Genomic DNA, 22,197 nt, shown 5'->3' with positions numbered 1-22,197 from the left:
AAATCGGTTTGGGGTTCCAAACCGTGGCAGGTTCAGGGAACTGAAGCTTTACATCGTGCCTGTCTTGTACCAAATCATATGTTGTTTTTAAATTCAACCATCTTCCAGACCACCTGTTTCGGATTGGCCACTTCTAAAAAAACTAAATTTCCCTTCTGTTCCAGATCTGGGCGCTTACCCAAATTGGGATAACCACACAGATCTGTCCCTTCCTGATTTGCAGTCGTTAGTCTCGAATGCATCTTTCAATATTTCGAAATTTAGTAGGGAAGGATGGTTAATTTGGCCAAGCAGTTCGGATGCCGGTCAACGTTGTTTTCTAGGTCTGAAACCGGGGTATACGCGGCAGCGCGTGGACCCTCGGTTTGAGTCCTCTCACACAGTAACTACCTACTCTGTAGGGAAATTATGTCAATCCTGGCTGCGACATTCCACCTTGGCATCTGTCAAAGTTCATTTATCAAAATTACATGACAAAATAGATTTGAATGATTTTGTTAAAGGTCCTGTGGGTGGCAGATCCAAGAGGTGGGCGTATGCTATTTACAACGAAGTATGGAAATTGTCGCAAATTGAGGCGGCTTCAAGATTGAGGGCCATTGATCAAGCAAATATGGAAAAGGTCTTGGCCGTTATAGATAACAGCATTAACACACTTTCTTCCAGAATTTATACATTAGACAATATTGTTTCTTCAATTGTTGATATTGTACATGATGATGTGTCTGTATTGTATCATGGTCAAAACCAGTTGCGTTCTGTTATGCAGTTTGCATGGACGTTACAAACGTTAAAGGCAGGAAAGGTCCCCTGGGACTATCTGAATACGACATCATTATTCCTTCCCTTTAACCTTACTGTAAAGCAGCAGTTCATGAAAGATGCTACACATTCATTGTTACACATTGAAAAATTGGAGCTGTTACCTTTCTCTGTGGCGGAATTGAATTCAGCCGTGTGGTTAGTACATGGGTTGATCACGCTCCTTTTCGCGCTTTTGTTTACGTCATGCATGAAACACTATGCTCTGGGTAGATATGAACAGCTGGGTACCGCGTTCCTACATGAGGTTTGGTCTCTCCCTTTTACGTATAGATGTACAAGAGACGGTACAGAGGTTTACCTTAAAGGTGAGGAGTGTACCTCGACACCTGATCATTCTGTAGTATGTAGGCACATTCAGTTACACGGTGCATGCAATGTACACGCCCCGAATTTGGCCTGCGTCCTCAAAGGTATCCCTGTACCAGTGATTACACCATCTTTCACGCTGCTTGCAAACGGTAGTTATTTAATTTTGAATAATGAAGCTTGCTGCGGGATGTTAGTGGGAATCCCATATATAGTAACTATCGCAGAGAGTAGTCTGCTGCAATAATGTTCTATTTCCTCCCCCGCATGGGCGGCTGGATGTTTCCATCTGGCCTTCGATTCCGTCCTTGAAAGCAGAGTTCAACAAGATGAGCAGAATAAGAGCTCTATTGTCCCAAAAGGAGGTGCCATTGACTTCCTCCCGAGAAACGTTTGTCCTTCACGTAGCAAATACGCGCACTGAGGTACAGGCGCTTTTGAATACTGACCTCCCCCTGCATTTTGGAGCTTTGATCCAAACAATTTTCAATGCCTCGTCCACAACTGGCCTGGCTCATGTTTTTAAACTTGTAGGCTCAGGCCTCGTGACCTCCTTCCAAACTATTTTCGGTGTGATTCCGGCATTTTTTCATTCTATTTTCTCGAGCGTCTTTGGCGGTGTCCCGCTGATTCTGGCGCTGGTGGCAGGTGTGCTACTTTTACTTTTCATACTACGAAATGGCTGCTCTTTCTGTGCCACACGACAACCTGTCCCGTCTGCATCTTCTTCGTGACAGGATGATTGAATATTATGGTACGCTGCCATTGGCGACTTTGAGCCTGGCGTATGGATTATCCTTCCGGTATTCCTACTTCACCTGCGTGCAACCTGTCTTTCACTGCCTAGATTGTCCCTTTGAATGGCCTCTGGATTTGTGCTTAACCAACACGGTGTCTCCGGTGTCGGATTATGATCGACTGATGAGGCCCTTAGTGTCTCACGAGTTTGCCTGTTCTGGTGTTCGGATTATGGCCTGTGGTGCGGCGCATGGTATCCTGGGTAATTGGGACATCGCAAGGGCTGCCTATGACTTCTTGAATATGAGTTATCTGGAGGAACACGTCGGTTGCCCTCTGATGGTGCTAGAGGCTCCGCTTATTGAAGAACATGTATGTTCCTTTTCTTTGATTAACTGGATGGCAGAAACTTTTAGTGGCCGTGCCACCGATTTTCTGTTGGAAGCAGTTGCTACGTATGCTGCATACACGTTCATGGATTGAGTGAACTGTCGTCCATGATGTTTTTTCTACCATGTCTTGAACATTACCGGTGACTTTGGATTGCTGGCCAAAACAGCGGTTTTCATTTTTTTTCCTTTCCCCTTTTGAGGTTATTTTTTTCTCCCGTTTTCTTTTTCCTTTTCGAACTTGCTCTGAACCGGTACTTGGTTTCGAAATTGAATACGCCTTGTTCTGCTCTGTCGAATTTGAACTCTGCGTTCTCTCATTTCTTCCCTACTGGTTAGTGCTTCGATCAAGGGGGCATGTAGTAAGGAATCCCTTAATACGTACATACATTGTTAAGTTAGCATAAGCACGTTAGATGTTAGAAAGCCATCTTGCTGCTTTTGCACACGACACTGCATCTACATGTTATTGTTTAAACAAACTGCTGACTCGCGCTTTGCCTCACACTAGAGCAATCTGTTGTTACCATCCCGAGCTCTGCGCAGTGACCTTGGTCTGTACATGGTGTAACAAACAGTCTGGGTCGTTAGACAATGCATGTTTTCCACTCCAGGTTGATCGACCCACTATTTAGCCATAACACACAGGCAGCTGCGAATACCTGAAAGTTGGTGCTTTTAATATTGCAGACATCATGTTTAATATTCAGACCGAAGACGAGCCTTCCTGCGAGAAGACTTCTGATGCTCCTGTGATGTGATTTCACTAAGCTGATTTGTGAGGTATGGGGTCCCCTGTTCAAGCCTAAGAGACCTTTTATTAGCATAATAATAATATTAGCTTCTTATTTAAGGGAAGGTGGTAGTATCCACTGTCATTTATAACATGATCACTCCCTTTATATTCTATGGTATTGTAACGATGCTGATGGTTTTAATTATAATCATTTGTCTGCTTGTATTAGCCAAAGTACTGCATCTTAGGACACGTGGTCTATAAAAATAAACTCTTTTTATTTTCACCGTGTCTCTGTTGATTCTTGTTGTGGACTGATATGAGAATAATATACGAACAGGTATTTCCGATTCCCACCATTCCTGAGAGTACACTGAGTCGCTTGTTCTGGGTTGTCTTTTCATTGGGACTGCCGAGCTAAATCTCGGATAACGAATGGGACACTTGTGCTAGCCGGATACTGGGTTCTGGGTTCTGAGGTGAGTTTCTGGTACACCACAATTCACTGAGGTCCTGGGGTTCTACGCATAGTTCTGTGTATAAGCAGAATCCCTGCAACACTTTCACATATGTAAAGACTTTGACATTATTTGCAGGAGGGGAAATTAGCAAAATCCATAGGAAATATTACTGTATCTTAATTGTGACCAATATAACTCTGGCATGACTTTAATGAGGACTACACAACATCAATATATAACAGGCATTGACATAGCCAATAGGTCTTGCCCTTGGGACCTTATAAGTGTGTAGCCAAGCAGCACATTCTCCTGACATCAAATTTTGTGATGAATCATTTATGATATACTGGCCATATTACTACCAGGCATTAATAGAAGTCTTTTGACAGTGTTGTCATGTGTAGTCTATGGCACTGGTGTCCTGTCATTCATTAAAGTTAATAAAGACCCCAAACTGACTGCAATACCCAGTTTAAGGTAAAATATGTATTTTTTTATCAGTGGTTATGCCCTTTTACAATGTTGGCATTTGCAATGAAGCATGTGTGACCTTTTGGCATTTGCAATGAAGCATGTGTGACCTTTCATATGGCTATACGCTCTATAATTCCAGCCAGATAGCCTCTATAGCACAGTTGTGCTAATACAGCAAGTTATTTGATGCCCTCAGACTGCCCAGTACATGGCAGCTAAGCTGCAGGGTGCCTATTAATTACCACTGACAGTGATGTCCGATTAACTTCTGGAAATGCAGTTTACGCATCTGGCCCACACCTGGCACAGAACTAGAGCTGTTAGTCCCAGCTCTGTTAAAAATGCGCGGGGGCTGGAAATGCTACAACTATCGCTCGCACTTGATGTCCCAGCCAAGTACAGCCTAGTTTTCAAAGACTGTATGAGCAGAAAAGGCAGGAAGAGCAGGGTGTGAAGGCATATTCAAAGACAGCACGAGTCCTGCACTATTGAAGACCATATTGTTACAGATCAATAGTTAAAACAATAGAGGTAAAGAGATGAAGAGGGGTAGACAGAGACAGACAAAGACATGAGTACTACAGAAGTTGAGTGATAAAGGTGGGGACACATGGATAGGATTGAAAGGAAGCAATAACAACCAGACGTATATATTTCTATTATGAGTGGGTGGCTGGATATTGTGTTGACAGACACTCACAAACAAACAGATGGAATCCAGGTACAATTATAAACTGAGCTAGGTAGAGAGGGGAGGTTAAGAAATGTGTAACAAGCAAGTAGTGAGAGGTAGATGGAGTGGTAGTAGACAGAGCTAGATATAGATAACTAGAGACCCAGATACACATAAATATATAGGTAGTCAGAGCGGGATGAGGGAATTCTTTTACTACAGGGTTCCCCTTCCTCTTCTCTGCTGTGCAACAAGACCAGTGCCTATATACAACTACACAGCTACCTTTACTGCTACCCTAATCAACTTTTACCATCTTGCCCTGTGCCTTTCATCACTGACAGAGTTGTTTGGCTCCCAGATCATTCCCTTCTGGCCTCCTCTCTCTCACAATGAGGAACTTTAATTTAAAGTTTTTGCGGTATGAAAGAAATCAGTGGATTTGCACCCTGTTTGAAACCTGAGGACGGTCAAAATACTAATAAAGAAACAATGCTTCAGAATGGTTTCTCATCTTGACATCCTACAAGCAAACAGGAGGGCACTTCTTTTCATATTTTAATTCACCCCAAGCACAGCCAGTCCCTCCTGTTCATGACCAACGGTTAGCATTTTCAGTTCAGGGCCTTGCCTTTTAGTCTTTGTTCTGCCTCAGAGTCATCACCATATGTCAGGACACAGTGGCAGTACCTGAGCAAGGGGTAGGAGTGTTACAAGATGACACTCTCATTGAAGGCCTATCACCCGAATACACAACTCAAGCAGGGAATTTCACCATACCCTGGTAAATAATCTAGGACTAAATCTAAATAGGAAAAAGTCAAAACTACCACTGCAGTAGCAGGTCATATTTGTAGGATCTTGCATCTACATGCTCACCCTCAAAGCCTAATCTTCACAAGTAAGCAGTAACTAGCTGAACTTAACACACACAGAGTTCAATCCGCAGATACAAGAACACGTTAGGTCAAGGGTGTGGAAAGGATTTAAAAATCTACATGTCTTAGGGACAAAATGTTCCAGAATATACTTCTCCCGGGATGAAATCCACTTGCCCCATATACTCGCTATATCACGTAGATGGATCCACATGGAAAGAACGTGTGCTGTGATAAGTGCACCATATTTTAAATGCTTACAGAAATGTGCACTGCATAGTGATGTAACCTCGTATGAAAAGTGATGGAATTTGTGCAGCTGTGCCCCTGTGCATGACAATTGTTAGCCAGTGTACCTTTGACAAACTTTCATATGTACAGAAAGAATAGTTACTTACCTGTAATCTGTGGTTCTCCAGTATTAGTGTCTTTCATAGATTCACATGCCTGAATCATTCCCCGTCGTCGGAGTGGGAGTCCCACGGTACATAGAAAAGCAATAATTATGCATATAACAACCAAAAAACCCTGGTAACCTGAAACCAGGAAGTAAAGTAGCCTAAGCAACAAGGAAAAAACTTCCACACCTATGACTATCACAGTCATTATATCCAGTCCAAACTGCAGCCAATCAGGCGACAGTACCCACCAGAATGTTCTCCCCAGAGGCTGAGGCTCTCAGATTTTCTCGCACAGGAGTGAACCAATACATAATAGCCTAAAAGCCTCTGAGGGGAGGTGGGCGGGTTGCATGTGAATCTATGAAAGACACCAATACTGGAGAATCACAGATTACAGGTAAGTAACTATTAGATTCACATGCCTGAATCAGAGTAGATAGCAGTACGTAACATCATGCTCATAAGACGCTGCTTTGTATCATAGACCATATACATTATAGAACAGTATAAACACAGAGAAATACATGTGTGCTTCAACATATGCGGAACAATTTCAAGATAGAAATAGTATGGAAAAAGCGTCTTATAAAAGCATAGTGGAGGAGGGAGAACAGAGGATCACCTTATTTGAAAAGATTGCGTAGAACAGCTTGTCCCACTGATGCGTCTGCATCACTTGCAGCTTCCAAACAGTAGTGTCTGGTAAAAGTATGCCTGCTGGACCATGTTGCCGCTTTACAGATCTGATGAAGAGGCACACCGGCGTAAAGAGCTGTAGATGAAGAGATTGCTCTCGTAGAGTGTGCTCTTGGGGTCGCTTGCAATGGTCTTCCAGCTTGGCCATGACAAACAAATTGCAGCAGAGATCCAACGAGCTATGGTTGGCTTTGACACTGAATGGCCTTGACGTGGTTTACCATATGTTACAAAGAGTTGGTCCGATTTGCGCATTGTTACTGTCCGCTGTAAGTAAAACTTCAGACATCTTTTGATGTCAAGAGAATGCAAGGCTTTTTCTGCAGCTGTTAGTGGATTTGGGAAGAATGTTTTCAAAACTATAGGTTCATTAAGACGGAAATCCGTCGGAACCTTTGGCATAAATTTAGGGCTAGTGCGTAGTACTACAGATTCAGATGTAAATTGCAGAAAGGGTGGATGAATAGTGAACGCTTGGAGGTCACTAACTCTTCTGGTTGATGTCAAAGCCAGCAATAAGGAAACCTTCCAAGAAAGGAACTTTAAATCCACCTTGTGAATGGGCTCAAAAGGGTGCCGCATTAGTTGTGAAAGTACAATATTAAGGTGCCAAGAAGGAGGTGGACGCCGGATAGGAGGGAACATCCGGAATACCCCTTTAAAAAATTGTTGGATGACTCTACTGGAATAAAGAGAGTTAACACCATCCTGCCGAAACCTTGAAATCGCAGCCAAGAACACCTTCAGAGTAGAATGGGAAAGACCGGACCTTGCCAACTGCAGAAAGAAAGGCAGAATTTGTTCTGGTCTTGCATGGATAGGATGGAGATTAGCAGACTGACACCACATGCAAAACCTCTTCCACTTTAGTTTGTAGGTTTTAACAGTTGCAGGTGCTCGAGCATTGGCCAAAACCTCTTGACAGTCTGGAGGGATATCTAGGTGTGCAAATTCAAGGTGTTGAGGAGCCATGCCTCTAATCTCAGCGATGCTGGGTCCGGATGACAAATTTGGCCGTTCTGGAGGGTCAAAAGTTGCGGAATTGGCTGGAACTGTATGGGCTCGCTCTCCGAGAGGAGGAGAAGTTCTGTAAACCAGTATTGGCGTGGCCACCTGGGAGCAATTAGGATCATGCGGCAAGGCGGTTTCTTGATCTTGTGCAGAACTCGTGGAACCAACGGAATCGGTGGAAAAGCGTAGGCATATATTTGTGACCAATTCATCAAAAATGCATTTCCCAGTGAGTCTTTGTGGGGAATCCAACTTGCAAAGAATGGGCATTTGCGGTTCTGGCTGGTTGCGAAAAGGTCTAGATCGGGATGCCCCCATTCCTGAAACACTCGGTCTAGGGATGGTTGATGTAATTCCCATTCGTGGTTTGATGTTGTGGTTCTGCTGAGGGAATCCACCAGAACATTGGTGATTCCTGGGACGTGAATGGCTTTGAGGAGGATCTTGTGACGAATTGCCCAATCCCAAATCTCTTGTGCTTGCTGAGATAATAGGGCTGACCTCGTCCCGCCTTGCTTGTTCAAGTAATGCATACTTGTCGTATTGTCCGTTCGTATTAGTATGCATGCTCCTCTGATGATGGCTCGGAAGGATTTTAGAGCCAAGAATATGGTTCGCAGCTCTAGGAGGTTGATATGCCACTTTCTTTGTTCTAAAGTCCATCTGCAATTAACTGTCATTCCTTGAAGGTGCGCTCCCCAGCCCTCGAGGGACGCATCTTTAGTGATTGTGAAATCCGTCATTTCGACTAGAAATGCACAACCTTCTTTCAAGTGCTTCATGTGGCTCCACCAATGAAAGGCGTCCCGCATTTGTAAGGTGATGCGAATGATATCCTCGAACGACCCTGTGATCTGGAGCCATTGAAGATTGAGCTCTTCTTGGAATGGCCTCATTCTGTACCGGCAGTTGGGAATGAGATGAATGCAGGAAGAAATCATCCCTAGGAATGATTTGTACACACGGACTGAAACGCACTCTTGATAGCAGTGAGCACGGGAGGTTGCATATCTTGATTTGGCTTTCTTTTGACACAAAGGCCTTGGTCAGTTTTGTGTCCATTGTTGCTCCTAGGAAAGTTCTTCTCTGCGAAGGAGTCAAATGCGATTTGTCTAGATTTGTGGAAAGACTCAGAGACTGGAAAAGTTGGAGGCATTCTTGAACATGTTCGGATGCTATCTTGGAAGAACTCGCCTTTATAAGGCAGTCGTCTAGGTAAGGGAAAATTTGAATTCCGTGTAGGCGAAGATGTGCAGTCACTGGTGCTATGACCTTTGTGAATACCCTGGGTGCTGAACAGAGCCCAAATGGGAGGACTCTGAATTGAAAGTCCCTGCCAGCCACTCTGAACCGTAGACATTTTCTGTGTCTGGGTAGGATTGGCACATGAAAATAAGCGTCCTGTAGGTCGAGGGTGGCCATGTAATCCCCCGCCGAAAGTAACTGTAGAATTTCTTGAAGCGTTAACATTCGGAAGGACAGCTTCTTCAAACATTTGTTGAGAGAGCGAAGATCGAGAATTGGGCGCCACTCTCCCGACTTTTTCCGGACGAGGAAAAATCTTGAATAAAAACCTGTTCCTCTCTGCAACAGAGGGACTTTTTCGATTGCTCCCTTCCGGATCATCAGATTTATTTGGGAAAAAAGCTCTTTGAGATGAGCAGGGGGAGGACCTTTGGGAGGAGAATTTGGCGGAATTTTTGTGAATTCCAGAGCATGGCCTCTGGATACTGTATCCATAACCCACTTGTCTGTAGTAATTTTGGACCAGTTCGAATAGAAGTGGGATATTTTTCCTCCAATTTTTATGTGGGGTAATGGCAGAAATGGTGGCAGGTGGCTGATCTCATTGTTTTTTACTGGACTCTCGTCCACGAAAGGATTGTTTTCTTCTAGAATGGGAATAAGGCTGACTCCGGTGTCCATAGGATTGTTGCCGATAATTTTGAAATTTTTGGCCAGTCTGTGAGGATTGATAGGATCGCTGTTGATTATAACCTCCCCTGTTGGAGAAGGATCCACGTCCTCTGGCACCACGGAAGGAAGACTTACAGAATTGTAGGCTGCCAAGAGACCTCGCCGTCTCCGTATCTTTTTTAATCGCCTGAAGGGCTTCGTCCACATGCTGACCGAACAAGGACTCACCATCAAATGGCATGTCGATGATCTTTGATTGAACTTTCTGTCGGAAAGATGTTGACTTTAGCCAACCCTGCCTTCTTAGCACTGCAGCCCCCGCCAATTGCCTGAATCCAGTAGATGCCACATCCACTGCTGCATCAATGATCTCCGCCGAGGTATACTCCCCTTCCTGCAAAATTTTTAAGGCCTCGGACTTTGAGGGCTCCGGTAACATATTGATGTAAGGAGAGATGTCGGACCAGATCTGGCGATCGTATCTCCCTAATATAGCTAGGGAGTTTGCAGCCCGAACCGTGGTTGCTGCCATCGTGGAGACCTTCTTTCCCATTGCATCTAAACGTCTGCCATCTCTGTCAGATGGAGCTGAAATGGGAGACGAGGGATTCCTGGCCCTTCTTTGAGCCGCCTGAGCTATGACGGAGTCAGCTTTAGGCTGACCGATGAGGCAAGCCGGTGAGTTGCTTGGGGCTTTATATTTTTTGTCCAACCATGGTAAAACTGCTGGAAGAGAATTTGGTGTAGCCATTAGTCTTAATTCCTCCTTCCAAATAAAGTCTATGATCGGAATCGCTCGAATCTGTTTCCTTGGTTGGTCTTTAAAATCATAGAGGAAGCAGTCGTCCTCTTTTGCCTCCATGGGGATAAGGAATCTTTTGGTAGCTCTCTCCATAAGGAGATGAAAACTCCCGATATCCACCGGGGGAGAGTCTACCGGGGCCGGAGCGCTTGGAGACGGAGTTTGTACTTGATAATCGTCCCACTCCGACATCACCGAATGATCATCCACTTCTCCTTCTTCCCTTTCATCGTCAGTAGTATGTGAATGACGAGATGGCAATGGAGAAGGTGGTCTTGGAGACTGAAAAGAAGGCACTGGTACCCTTGGCATAGGCGTAGATGGAAGGGACTCCACCGATTCATGTATTGAAGATTATTTAGCAGGTCTAACGGCATTTGCGCAGAAGGCAATGAGACAGGAGGTGGTGGCTGTGGTTCAGTATCAGGATCTTCCTCCTGGTCGTCGTCTTGATACTTGATAAAGAGCTCTGATGGACTCCTTGCAGTCCGAAATCTACCATCCTCTCCGGATTCGTCATTCTCATCCTCAGAGTCTAGAAGCTGTTCCGGAAGTTTTAAAGGCGATAGGGCTTCCAAAGAGGACCCACGGCGTTGAAGTAGTGTAGTCGTTGTTGATGTTTGGTCAGATAAAGTAGACGCCGAAGTTGCAGTCCAGACCTGCATATCCGTGCAGGTAGAAAAAAGATGCGTTGACGAGTGTGTCGACAGGATCGTCGACGATGGCAAAATAGGTCATGAAACCTGGCCTGATGTAGAAGCCGTCTTCAACGATGAGGCTACTTTCATCGACGAGATGTTAGTCATCGACGAGGCGATCTTCGTCGACGAGGGTGTCGACGAGGCAATCTTCGTCGACGAGGGCGTAGACGAGGCAATATTCATCGACGAGGGGATCTTTATCGTCGACGAGTCAGTTTTCGTCAACGGGCAGCCAGCGACGGACAGTAGTCTTCGTCGACGAGGCAGCCGCCGACGAGGAAGTCTTCGTCGACAAGGTGAGCGTCGACGTAGTCGATGAAATTTTCTTAATTCTTACCGTCGACGGAACGGAGACGAGTGGTGACACTTCCTTCGTCGACGAGATGGGTCTGACACTCACCGAGACCAGCATCGACGGAGATGAAGCTGAAGTCATTATTATTTTAGGCCTCGGCGACGAGAATGTAATCGTCGACGTTGAAACAGCGTAGACAATGATGGCCGTCGACGACGGAGGCGTCGACGATATCGTCAACGATGGAAATTTTACCTGAGGTAAATTCCTGTCAGGAAAAGTTTTAGGTGGCATAGATTTTTCTGATTTCCTCGGGGGCGTAGCAGGCTTGGATCTTGAAGGTGGAGACGTCTTCTTTGATGAAGAAGAAGACTGGCCAGAGTCCTTAGCAGGCTGATTTTTCCTCAACACCTTCGCCCCAGGAGAAGAAAACTCTTCTTCAGCCACCCTTTTTCTGGAGGAAATAGAGGACCCAGAGGCTGCATTTTCTACCTCCGACAAAGGGTTGTCCTTATCCTTGATCTTCTGTAGCCACAGAAGTAGGCGCCCTTCTCTATCCCTAAGGGTTTTCTGAGGGAAGGTCCGGCAGATCTTACACTCCTTTACCTCATGATCCGGATAGAGACAATAAATACATTTCTTGTGAGGGTCTTCAGAAAAAAGCCGGAGCTTTCCATAGGACTCACAAGGCCTGAAGAGGGATCTTTTAGAAGTTGACATCTTGAAGATTTCAAAGTAGTAGAGAAAACTGCGAAGTACTGAGCAGAGCTCAGGGAGACTCCCTTCACACGACGTGCGGTAGAAAATCTGAGAGCCTCAGCCGCTGGGGAGAACATTCTGGTGGGTGCTGTCGCCTGATTGGCTGCAGTTTGGACCGGCTATAATGACTGATAGTCATAGGTGTGGAAGTTTTTTCCTTGTAGCTTAGGCTACTTTACTTCCTGGTTTCAGGTTACCAGGGTTTTTTGGTTGTTATATGCATAATTATTGCTTTTCTATGTACCGTTGGACTCCCACTCCGACGACGGGGAATGATTCAGGCATGTGAATCTATGAAAGACACCCCAAATACTGGAGAATATGGCTTAGCTGCAAAGTGCAGAATGGGAACTATTGTCTCAATACTCTGTTTTGGTCTTTTCCATTGCCTTTGTTGCAGTCTGGAGGGAGCGGAGCCCAGTGGGGATCCTGGAGAATGGATCCCGGTGTGCTCAGCGTGAGGCGCCAGGACCAGTTGGGACGATGTTACGAGAATGCGGTCTGTCCTCTTGTAAGTCAGTAACTTCAGTCGTGGCTGCTGTTAAGTGGAGGCCTCCCGCCCGTTACAACTGACTACATTGGGGCTGTCGCTTGTATCCGTGATCCTAGGATACCAGGAGGAGTTGCCACTAGGACTGCTGGGAGGTTGCCTTGTGCAGCCGACCTTGTTGGGCCATCATCCATGACCCTTGTATGCTAGGAAAATGCCACTTGGAACTTTGGAGCCATCACTCATGTTAGAGGAGTCTCCGCAGCCAGCACAGGAAGTTGAGGTCACGATCAGAGTTGCCCTGCAGCACAGCTACCGCCCCAGCTAAGAACTGTGAAGGAGAAACTGCTTGCCGCACCCAGAAGCCATCGCCGACTGCCTCAGCGCACCACCAGGCCAACCACTGGAAGATGCGATGCAGCTAGCCTTGTCACCGGAGTGCAGGAAGATGTGCCCTGGCTCCCAGACACTTCGCAAGGCCCTTGTTCTGCAAGACTGTAGCAGACCCTTCTGAGACTTGTATGATCTTCACAGATTAGCACCATTGCGAGTTGAACTTTGAGGGCCTTTACAAGCATGCTAGTCATGAGAGACTTTTAGTGAAGTATGTCCCCCAACCTAGGCCTTAGTAGCAAAGCGACCTTTCTCCTACATTTGTCCTACCTTGCCTTACCCAGGTATGTGCTGAATATGTGTCCATTGGTTTCCTGGAATCGAGACTCATTATTATGCATGAGGATTCGGAGTAAAATCTCCTGAACATAACGTACATAACAGGATTAACACATCCTGTATAAAAGTCATGGTCATCTTTATCCTAGGGCGACAGAACTTCTTTGCATACTTGTAATTATTGATTTGGGCTAATACATATAATCGCACTCACAACATATCGATTGTGGTAGGAACCCCAAGGCTAACTTTGTAGTATAAAAGAACCGTACTTTCGCTAGGTAACCAGAAGAGATGCTTCCACGCGGACATGAGACACTAAGGTCCCTGCATGCTGAAGCTTCGACAAGCAGCGGTCTGACATCTCTTGAGGGTTGCCCAACTCGAGACCAAGACGGGGTCCTTCATTCTCTCCCATCAGGTAATGCGGGTTGGCTCTTTCCTAGGGGATTCTTGGCTGTACACCCACATACATGCTAGGTACACTTAGGTAGGGTCCGCATAGCAGGAGAACACTTGATTACTGTCATGTTTATATGCCTGCATATATTCAGTTTAAGCACCATGGTAGAATTCTACATTCTATTTACTATGTTGATGCTTGTAACCTTTTACATTTGCTTCTGTCTAATGATTGTCTTAGCAAACACTTTTTATACTAAAATGAAGTGGCTTCAATAAATGCCTATTTAAAACGTCCCCAACATTTATTCTGAGTATTCCTCTGAGACCAAGTGAGCACGATTGACTGAGCGAAAGTACTGTACTGTTTCCATGATCCCTGAAGGGTCATGGGCTGTCATGTTCGGGGGCTTATGGTGACACTGTGAGCTAGCATATCTGACAAGGCTGACATATCCTTTGGGGGTGTCCAGAATCAGTCTAGACACCAATCCCTTAGTTTATGTTATCCAGCAAACTCGCAGATCCTATGTATTTTTAGGAACTACACAACAATAGTTTAGTGTGATGATTTATACTTTGCGTGGGTAATACATACAGATCTTCTTACCAAAAGTAAGTATTTGATTGAACAATCTGATTGTGGGAGGTCACAGTATTTTGAGTATTGAGTCTTTGTGTACCGTGTGCCTACCTCCACATGAAGAGCCTTGGACTGATCGACCCATGTTACCACAGAGTCAAATGACGAAAGGATAGTACTTGGCTCAGTTATTCAGTCAAGCCCAGGGACAGCAGGAATAAAAGGCCACAATCATCATGGATGAGCCCAATAACCTATGTTTGCCCCAAGGCTCTTAGAAAGAAGTTAAGAAAGCAATAATACAATTTCGAAAGTTAGAGGTGTTGCCCTGGACGCTGTCATCAAGAGAAATTAGATTTTGCAGGTCATCTACGCAACACACAAATCTAGGACTGAGAAAACTGATGAAGTGGATTAACGGAAGCCCATAGATGTTTATCAAAAAACAGATTTGAATTCAGAGTAGAAAGGGGCTACAAAAAAAAAAAAAAAATTATCCAGGCCCATAAATGCCTTGAATCACTGGTTCCTTGAGTCATGACAACAGCTATGAGACCCTGTGAATAGGGGCACATAAATACAGCAGGACGAAAGCAGAACATATACCTTCCTCTGACAGTAGTCATAATTTTTCCAAGACTGATGCAGAGTGGACTCTGTGCTATGAGATAGTTGAAACCTGGACTGTGCAGCATCCAGAATGTTGATGGACTTAAGAAGAGTGGAGATCTGCCTGTTGATACGTTTTTTAAAATTCTAATGGAAAAGGTAGCATGGAAATGGGGCTCCAGGACATGGAAGGATGGGTCTAAGATATGTGAAGCTTAAGCCACCATCTCATAAACAACAGATCTCATTTATTAATTTGACTGCTGCATATTGTGCTAAAATGCCACCTTACCTTCCATTTGTCTCATACTGTTTAGTGATTCGTAAGCATATAGTGATGAAATCAACATTGTAGGGGAATTCATCAAAAATGCAGCAAGCAGTGTCGCAAGTGAGGAATAGCCCTAGTTCATTCTGTTATTTAGCTGTCTAACACTCCTATATGCAGTACTTGTAACTGAATCTTTATCTTTTGCTTACTGTTTCCATATTTGTTTGAAACACTGTTGATCCCACAAAACAGAATACAGACTTTGCCGACCCAGGCAGGAAATCCACATATAACTGTTGAAGCACATTATCTGGTGGGAACAAAGGTGCTGGAAGAGGCTCTTAATGGCGAGGAATGTCAGATTATGAAATTCCTCGCAGTTGAACTGCCCAAGATGGTTAACAGTGCAGAACTGTTGGTTTTCTATAATACACAGGTGGTAGTAGTTGGTCAAGGTAATTCTCAAATATGTGCTCCAGCACGGATGCCATGGTTGGTATGGTCATCTTTAAAGATGATGTTGTCGTATAAAGTTGCAGAAGTTTTAACAGTCAACAAAAATAGTGGTGATTGACACAGTCGTTGCATGAGACATTCACTCTTGGCCTGATAATGGTACTTTTGTGGTCAACAAAACATGCTTGGTGGCAGGTACAGACAGTACGCCCATCGATGTCAATGGTCTAGGTTTTTTCTTCGTTGACTAAGCCTTGCCAGTGTTCGTCAACAAGACTTTGTCAAAGACTCTTTGAAGGTTTAGGAGGCATATTCAGCATGGAAGGCCAGTGAAACATCTAAGGTCTAGGATTTTTTGACTTATTGTGTAAGCTTGGAACAGGCTCGGAGGGCTTCAAGGTTGGAGTTAAGAGTGTCTCTGAATATGAGGCTTTAACTAGCTCCACCTTGGCAAGATGCACACTTTTAGTGAACATAGCACCTGGAAAAATTCACTCCAGATGTGCAAACATTTTTGCCTCTGTCACTCCTAAGTTTCTGAATGGACCTTTGGAATATTTTGCATCTTTTCACCACATGTCCAGCAAGACATAGTACATATTTCTTATGGGGCCATCATGGTAGAGCTTCTTAGTCCCATAGGACTGGCAAAGTTTGAATTACGCTACAGCTTTAAGAGGGGTGTCAGCTATCTGGACAGAGTTCCAATTGCTCAGCCAGCCAAATACCAAAGGGGACACAAATACTGCATTCCTACTGTAGATCGTGGTATTAGGATCCCTAAAGAACAGCAGTGAATACCAACATGAACAACAAAACTGCAAATCTGGAGAGAAGCCCTCTAAAGATTGCCTAGCTGTCAGTCAATGTGGTAGAAAATGTGACCAGCTCAGCCTCTATGGGGATTTGGAGCGGAGTCCTTTCACCTAACTGACCAGAATTTGGGGTCACATAAGTAAGTGAATTGGACTACATGTAGTATATGGCAGTTTCAAAGAGTATCAGATCCTGCTATGTTAACATTGACTGCTGAGGATTGCCTGTTTGATCATGAGATATTCAAGCATGAGTATCTAGGAAAGATTCAATGTTGACCAGCAGCACATACAAATGAGTGCTGGGATTCCATCTTCTCCATCTCAAATCTTCCCTGCATTTGTGTTGCCCTCGTCTTTTTATGGAAAAAGGTAGGCTGGAATGGGCATAGACAAGGCAAGGACGAGACAGGCTGCAGGAAGAGACTGTTCTGCAAATGGAGGAGATAGCAAATTAGCCAAGTGGGAGATTAGGGCAGGATAGCACAAGGCGAGAATAAATGGCAAGCTCAGTACCATATGAACACAGACAAGAGCAGCAGCTTGCCATTACCCCATTCATCCGGATGTATTAATAGCTTTCCATCACATGTGATGGAGACAAATAAAACATGTGAACATTAAACAGCATAGAACTGAAACCAGGAGACAATAATAGTAGCAGGAATATAGCACTTGGATCTCTGGCGGGTTATGTAGCCTTCGCAGCAGCAACTTGATAGGGCTCACAGAAAGTGGAATGAGAGGACAAGGTGTCCAATCTTCTTCCCTTGCAGCACTCCTAAGATCTGGAACTTCCTCCTCATCCAGATATGGCAGGCTCCCTCACTCCTGGTATCGAAGAAGGAACTAAAGGCACTCTTCAAACAGTACCTCACTCACCTGTAACTCTCCGTGTCATGAGACACAACTGCTAACCTCCCTTGTCCTGCCTGTATTCCATACCACATCCCCATTCTCCGTATTCCTCCAGCACACCACCTTAGTAAAGCACTTCGTTGTTTTGTACCTCGGTTTGCGCTATAAAAAAATAAAAAAGCAATACAGAAGAAAACAACGCAAGATTTGCCCATTAAGAACAGGCATTAACTAAACAGTCTGAATCGGCGTAAGAGTCTTAATCTCTCTATTCTTTATTATATGCTTCTTCATTTAACTTGTGGACTGGAAGGAGAGTAAAAGAAATGCAACACCATCCAAAGACTTACCGGGGCTAAAGAGAACTATAGCTTTAAGGTATGCATATTCATATCCATCAATATCAAGTTTAGCCATACTATTGCAGAACTCCTGAAGTTTCCAGATATGCTCCATTACTTGTTTTACTCGGTCCCCAGAAAGCTTATCTATAAAAGATAAAACAGTACTCCATTAAGTGGTTTCAAGAGATACTGGCTTTAAAAGAAAGGGTGCTCTGATTTCTCAACCCTAGCATTTTCAGCCGTAGCCTTGCCACCCAACATTAATTTTACATGTGTTCCCTGCCATTTCAGCATATGACATTGCAGCCAACCATTTAAAAATACATGTATACTTTTTCTATTGATATATAGAGTATTGATAAGTAACTCAGCATATTAAATTATTTCCTGCAGAATGTCCCTGGACTAAAGAAACAAAACTAGATCTGAAAATCTCAGCATAACTCACACAGCAAGTCAGTGCTCTAGACACCAGATCTCACTACATATATGGCGTCACCTTTGCTGAATAACTTTTGGATTGTTTCCATGTCCCTGCACCAGGCAGGAGAACAATGATGAATTTACAGAAGAAATTCTGTATTTATCAGAAAGACCACTACTAGTGTGCAGAGCCAGCCAATCACAGAGAAAGATGACAGGCCTTTAATGCGCCTGTTCGGTGATAATCAGGGTCGCAGCGACAATTATTAGGCCTACAATTATTTGATGAGAAGGATCAACCACAAGTGCTGCGTATGTATGCAAACCAAGATGGAGCCCATTGGTGGCACAGATAGCATCCAGCACTCTGATTAAAGGCTTTTTGTGCTTCCCAGTGTCTCTGAGACTTGCTTTTTTCAGTGTACCCCAGACCAATGGAGGACTATGTGGACCGGGCACATGGGCCATTTTGAAGTAGCACCTGAAAAGGAGTTGGGCCCAAGAGCAGCTAGAGGCATAAGGAGGCTTCATCACTTCCTAAGAGCCAGACAAGGCATCTGGAAACATGAGGGTTTTACATGGTGTTGTGGGTTTGGCAGAGTATCAGCTACTCTCCTTGATGGGCTTCCTGGACATGAAGAACTTTGGAGAGGGTATTTACCCATGCATTATTAACAGAAGTGATGATTTCCAATGTCACAGAATAGCAGACAGAGGGAGAGTATCGTTTTGTGAAGGCTTTAAGCACTTCATCAAACGTTTGATGAGCCTGTGTGCTCAACTAGAATCGGATGATCTGGCTCCACTGTTGTGGGATGAAGGGAGGGCAATTAGGACATAGAGCCCAATAGACATCGCAACTGCCCAGTGTCTCCGAATAGAGGTGAAGCCTAGACCACACGTATGGAGATGCAGAAGGTAACAACCATCGTTCTGAACTGTAACTGCCAGGGGGTCAATGTGGTTAGAAAGCCAATAGCAGGCAATCCTTTTCAACTTAGCAGCATAGCAGGCATGAGTAGTGGGTCTGCATGCTTTCTTAAGAATGTTAATGCATTCAAGAGATAGATTGAGCTAACTAAATTCTAAGACTGCAGGAGCCAGTTCGAAATGTTGAGTCTTGGAGTCGGTTCCTGATTTCTCCATGATTCTGCATGAGAAGGTCCGCACTATTGAGAAGCCTCTCGGCTAAGACCATAGAAAGTTCTAGGAGAGTGGTGAGCCAGGGTTGTCTGGCCAAGTGGGGGCCACTAGGATGAGGGTGAAGGAGGTCTGGGATAGCTTCCAAACAACGAATAGAACAAGTGGGGGGAGGTGGAAAAGCACAGGCACATATCCCTGACTAATCATCCATAGTGCATTGCCCATGGACTGTGGGTGTGGGAATCTGAAGTCGAAGTTTAGGTACCTTGTGTTTTCTGCTGTGGCAAAGAGGTCCACGTATGGAAACCCCCAGGGCTGAAAGTAGTGGAGGCCTTCTGGGTGGAGTTCCCACTCATGGACTTTTTGCCACATTCTTCAGCGAAGGTTGGCAAAGTCGTTGTTCACTCCCGGGAGGTATTCCGCCAACAGGTGGATCCTGTGGTGGAGAGTCTAGCACCAGCTGGACTGAGCTAACAGAGAAAGCTGAAGATAGCCACTGCTCCCCTGCTTCTGAATGTAATACATGGCTGTCATGCTGGCCATTCGTACAAGACTACCTTGCCCACTATGTTGGGAAGGAAGGCTAGGAGGGCTAGATGAACAGTCCCTGTGAATGGGACCCCAGTGCTCCCGGACAGTCAGGTTTTGTAGATGATTTCCTCCACCCACTGAGAGATGTATCTATTGTGACAGTGATCTGCAAAACTGGGTCGAGAAAGGGCCACCCTGGCAACAAGTGTTGGTGTTCCACCACTGCAGAAAGCAATTACTGGAGCGGCTGATCAATATCAGGTCATGCCAATGTCAATCCTTTTGAGACCACTGATGTGATGACCATTCGTACAGCAGACCCGTGCAATTTTGCGTGGGGTACTATGGCAATGCAGGAGGACATCATGCCGAGGAGGAGCATGACTGTCCATACTGTGACCTGTTAATTTGGCTGAAAATGAGGCAGCAAAGCTTGGAGGCACTGGAGTCTTGCAGGACTGGGAGAGGCTTTGCGGACCTCTGCATTCAGGATGGCTCTCAGATAAGGCTGAATTTGAAGAGGCAGGAGATCGGACTTTACTTCGCTGATGATAAAGCCCAGTTTGTGCAGGAGGTCTATTGTGACTTAGGCAGTGTTGTTGCGTTGCGCTCTTTATCATCCAACCGTTCAGGTATGGGAATACATGAATGCCCTGTCTTCGCATGTGTGCGGCTACCACTGCAAGGCATTTGGTAAAAACTCTGGGTGGGGTGGTGACTGCAAAGGGCTGCACTTTGAACTGGTAATGCTGGCCACTTACCACAAACCGGAGGTAGCTAGGATGCACCAGATGAATCAGGATGTGGAAATAGGGGTCTTTGAATTTGAGTGCTGCCATGAAATCGCCCTGCTGTAGTGGAGGTATGACATCCTGAAGAGTGACCATGTGGAAGTGTTCTGACACTATGTACCCATTCAAGACCAGAATGGGCCTGAGGGACCGGTCAATTTTGGGACTCAGGAAGTATAGGTAATACACCCCTGAGCCCTGTAGGTTTTGTAAAACAGGCTCATGGGCCCTTTGAGAAGGAGCACTTGGAACGCTACCTGAAGGAGGCATTGGTGTTCAGGGAGAGGACAGGTCTGTGGGTTGGTATGTTGGGTAGTTGTAGGAAGCTGGCTCTGTATATACTATACCAAAATGAGGTATAGTGTGCACAGAGTCTAGTGGATCCCCAAAGGTGGGCAGAGGTAAAAGAAGATAGCACCTCACTCTCTATTTGTGGTAATGAGGACAAGCAGTAAGGCTTTACCAGAGGCTAGTGTTAAGCATTCGTTGTACACACTCAGGCAGCAAATGATGTCACACACTCAAAGACTGAACTCAGACCAATTTGTTTGTATCAAAAATTAAGTTATTTTATTTCTAGAACCAAACCAAGCCTGGTGCGGGTACGTGAAATAATACTTTGCAAAATCTTATGCAATGTTTTACAGTTGAATTCAGGTTCAAATGCAGTTGGTTGAATTACAGGCAAGTCAATATTTCAAAATTACTTTTCAGTTACTTTACAGATTACTTTGTAAGTTACTTTTTAGATTACTTTTAAGTTACTTTTTCTACTCCGTGTGATTTGCCTAGATATCACACTGGGACATTTCCTAGAGAAAAGGTAAGTAAATCAGTTTTGGTATATTTGCAGTTTCAGTGCTTCATACAAACCAACTCCAAACAGTCAATGTATTCCTATGGAGAAAAATGAAGTTAACGGTTTGCAAATAGCAACTTGTTGGTGGGAGTTGGTATTCTAGGGTTAGAGACAGGGTTCCCCCAGGGTCAAGGATGAACTCTTAACACACCCTCAGCGGCACTAAGGCGGCCGGGTGCAGACTGCTGAGGCCCAATGTTATCCAATGGGGTATAGTGGGCCTTCGGTTGGTGGCTGCTCAAGAGCAGGCCACAAGGTTGTGGGAGCAAAGCTCCTGTTGTGTGGCTCAGGGCAAAGGGGGATCCGAGTTAGCACCCAAAGTACACCCACAGCGGCGGCTGGGTGCTGTTTTGGTGTCGGGTGCCCTGTTTTCAAAGGGGATTCTCCAGTTGCAACAAAGACTGCAGGCTCAGCGACGAAGATCTTCTGTAGGTGACCACCGTTTGGAGAGGCAATTTGGGGTGCCTGGGGATTCTGGGGCACAGTCCGTTGGGCCACCCAAAGCTGTAAGACGTGGGTGCAGGGGTGTCTTTAGGCGTCGGGTCTTTCTTACCAGCTCCGGTGGCGGTCACAGGAGTCCTCCGGAAAGAGACTGTAGGCGTCGTTTGGAGAGTCGAGGCAGGTCAGAGATCACCAGATCTCAGGTCAAGGTCACCAGGGAGACCTCCTTGTGATGTTGGGCCACTCGGTCGTAGGCGTCGGGTGCAGAGTGGTGCAAACTCACAGTTGTGGCTGGGGTCAGAGTCTGTTGGTGAGCAAATCCGGTGCTCACGGGAGAAAAAGTCTTGGGCTTGGAGGGCAGGGCAGGTCCTTGAGGCTGCTGGCTGCAGGACACACCGGGATTTCGCTGGAGCATGTTAGAGATGAGGACAGGCCGGTAGGGCTGTG

At 45.2% G+C, this 22,197-nt stretch overlaps 1 protein-coding gene across 1 annotated transcript in view; it reads right to left on the bottom strand.

Annotated features, from left to right (window-relative positions):
* NR2C2 (nuclear receptor subfamily 2 group C member 2) overlaps positions 1-22,197 on the bottom strand; it is a 324,390-nt gene that overhangs the window by 45,377 nt on the left and 256,816 nt on the right. Inside the window, exon 12 of the mRNA XM_085624453.1 lies at positions 17,569-17,706. Coding sequence (XP_085480579.1) covers positions 17,569-17,706 — 138 coding nt within the window. The remainder of the gene's footprint in view (positions 1-17,568; positions 17,707-22,197) is intronic.

The sequence above is a fragment of the Triturus cristatus genome, chromosome 9, assembly GCF_964204655.1.
Source record: "Triturus cristatus chromosome 9, aTriCri1.1, whole genome shotgun sequence".
NCBI lineage: Eukaryota > Metazoa > Chordata > Amphibia > Caudata > Salamandridae > Triturus > Triturus cristatus.
The sequence above is the reverse complement of the archived record's forward strand: the minus strand, read 5'-3'. Positions and strand labels throughout refer to the sequence as shown.